This window comes from Argentina silus (genome assembly GCF_951799395.1).
Source record: "Argentina silus genome assembly, chromosome: 4".
NCBI lineage: Eukaryota > Metazoa > Chordata > Actinopteri > Argentiniformes > Argentinidae > Argentina > Argentina silus.
In genome coordinates, this window is record NC_139658.1 from 20175642 (window position 1) to 20178026 (window position 2385).

The window sequence follows — 2385 nt, forward strand, 5'->3', positions numbered from 1 at the left end:
ATGACTAAGTCTCCTGCCCCAGAGGATGGAAGGCCGTGAACTGGTATATACTGAAGGGCTTACTGAGGTCAGCCAGGTAGGATGGAGCCAACCCTCGAGGGGTTTAAATGTGATAAGGAGCTCTTTGAAGTCAACGTTGACCTTTATAGGAAGCCAGTGCAGTGACTTAAGGGCAGGCGTAATGTGTTCTGTCCCTCTGGTTCTGGCCAGGATTCTTGCAGCTGCATTTTAGACCAGTTGGAGATTGTGTGAAGCTGTGTTCGTAAGACAGCATAATAGTGTGTTGCATAATAGTAGTGTAACCTTGACGTGACAAATGCATGAACCAATTTTTTTGAATCGTGTAGTGAAAGAGAATGTCTTATTTTTGCAATATTGTGCAGGTGGAAACAAGATCTGCATGTGCTCTTAATGTGAGCGTTCAATGTAAGGTTGGAGTCAATAATAACAATTTAACTGTGTTCTAAAATTAGTGCCACATCTGTAAAGTTGGACTTCAATTTTAATGGGCCAATGGCCAATGACCAACGGTTCAGTTTTATCAGAATTAAAGAGGATGACGTTTTTTGCCATCCATAATTGAATGTCAGTCACACAGGCCTCCAAGTCAGCAATGCCTGGTGTCATTGCAATGTAAAGTTGTGTATCATCTGCATAACAGAACTGATGTCAGAGGCTAGCAGTAAGTCATTAAGAACATTTATTAACGCAATTTCTGTGCTAATGTTTTGGCCTATGACCTGATTGGCGGCTCTCATAGATATTATTAGTTATTATTGATCAGTGATCTGTTGACAGACAACTTTTTCCAATATTTTACATAAAAATGGTAGGTTAGAAATAGGCCTGTATTTTTTTAGAACTTCAGGTTGGGGTCAAGATTAGTTTTTTTTCAGGAGGGGCATAATTACAGCCACCTTCAGCTGTTTGGGAACACAGCAGGTAGTGAGATATCCATTTATGTTGGATAGGATTGGGTCGCCAGGGTTTGGAAGAAGCTCCTTAAATGGTTTTGTAGGCATGGGAGCCAGAATGCAGCTGAGCGGTAACGAAATCGATTTAGATAGTACGTCAAGGGAAATGGGTCAGAGACAGTCAGGGTCTCAGGTGATTTTTGAACCTCATAATCCTGTGCTATCTGAAGGGATTATATTTAGTGGAGTATACAGTGATTTGATCTCTAATGTTATACATTTTATCATGAAAGAAATATATCAGTACAGCTAAATTAAGAGGGTACTTTGCCATTGCTAGAGGAAATTAATTAGGAAATTAATATCTTAGTCAGTTCTGGTAACACTATCCACACATAGACCAAACTCAGTCATTGGTAATAAACATCACGAACATTTATTTCTAGAATTATTGTCTCGAACAGGCATGATTGTCTTTTCTTCATTTAATATTTCTGGAAAACATACCAAAATGTTCGCAAAATGAAAAGCCGCTTGACTGGTATGGCTCGAGTTATGAGTGAAGTGTCCAAGATGTTTTAGGATCATAGGGTCGGCTGGTCATTATTCAACATCAAATCATACAGAAGTCATGAATAAGTATAAGAGTCGTCAAACCTTTATTTAACACCATATTTACATCTGGTTACACCCTCTATCCACATACAGTAATATCTAGTCAATCAAGCATCCAGCAATCAGATGAGTATCAATAACCAGCACAGTCTTCAGCCAGACTCAGTTTCCCCACGTTTACAGCAGTATTTGGAGTATGTTTGGTAACCCTTTAAAGGGTTTGCCTTTTACAGTGTAATACTACATCTTCACCGTCCCATTTCAAAATGACCCAGGCCAGTCCTCAGAAGCCCCGAGGCCTCGTCTTCATCTCCACGCTCTTAAAGGAGTAGCGCTCTCCGCTGCGGTTGTCCGTCAGTATGTACCAGGTGCCCCAGTAGACACCGTTGGTCAGCCCGCTGTAGCGCCCGCGGTAGTAGCGTCCGTTCAGATTAGCAGCTAGGCACGCGTCGAACCACCATCCCGCGCCGTAGTACTGAGCACAGTTCCCGGACGTGTAGCGGTCGTGGTCGCGGTCGGTGGTGCTGAACGACCTGCCGTCGTGGTTGTAGCGTTTGCTGTAGCTCAGGGCGTTGCCCGCGTCACCGGAGTACTCCCGCGCTGTCAAACGGTACCTGGGAGAGGGAGGGACAGCATTAACATCACAGTGTGTGTGTGTGTGTGTGTGTGTGTGTGTGTGTGTGTGTGTGTGTGTGTGTGTGTGTGTGTGTGTGTGTGTGTATGTGTGTGTGTCAGTGTCTGTACTGTAGATGTCTTATCTAAGTGGCCATGACAGCTCTACCTATGAAGGCTAACCTCACCTCTGTGCCTCTGATGCCAGTCTGAACGTGTTGTACGTGGCGTGGCGTTTCTGTTG

General features: G+C 43.6%; 1 protein-coding gene across 1 annotated transcript in view; it reads right to left on the reverse strand.

Annotated features, from left to right (window-relative positions):
- Positions 1-1650: 1650 nt before the first annotated feature.
- LOC310803664 (fibroleukin) overlaps positions 1651-2385 on the reverse strand; it is a gene marked incomplete at its 5' end in the record, with an annotated part of 2054 nt that continues 1319 nt past the window's right edge. Inside the window, 2 exons of the mRNA XM_083668518.1 lie at positions 1651-2143; positions 2330-2385. The exon at positions 2330-2385 is cut by the window's right edge and continues 207 nt beyond it. Coding sequence (XP_083524644.1) covers positions 1813-2143; positions 2330-2385 — 387 coding nt within the window. The 3' untranslated portion in view covers positions 1651-1812. The remainder of the gene's footprint in view (positions 2144-2329) is intronic.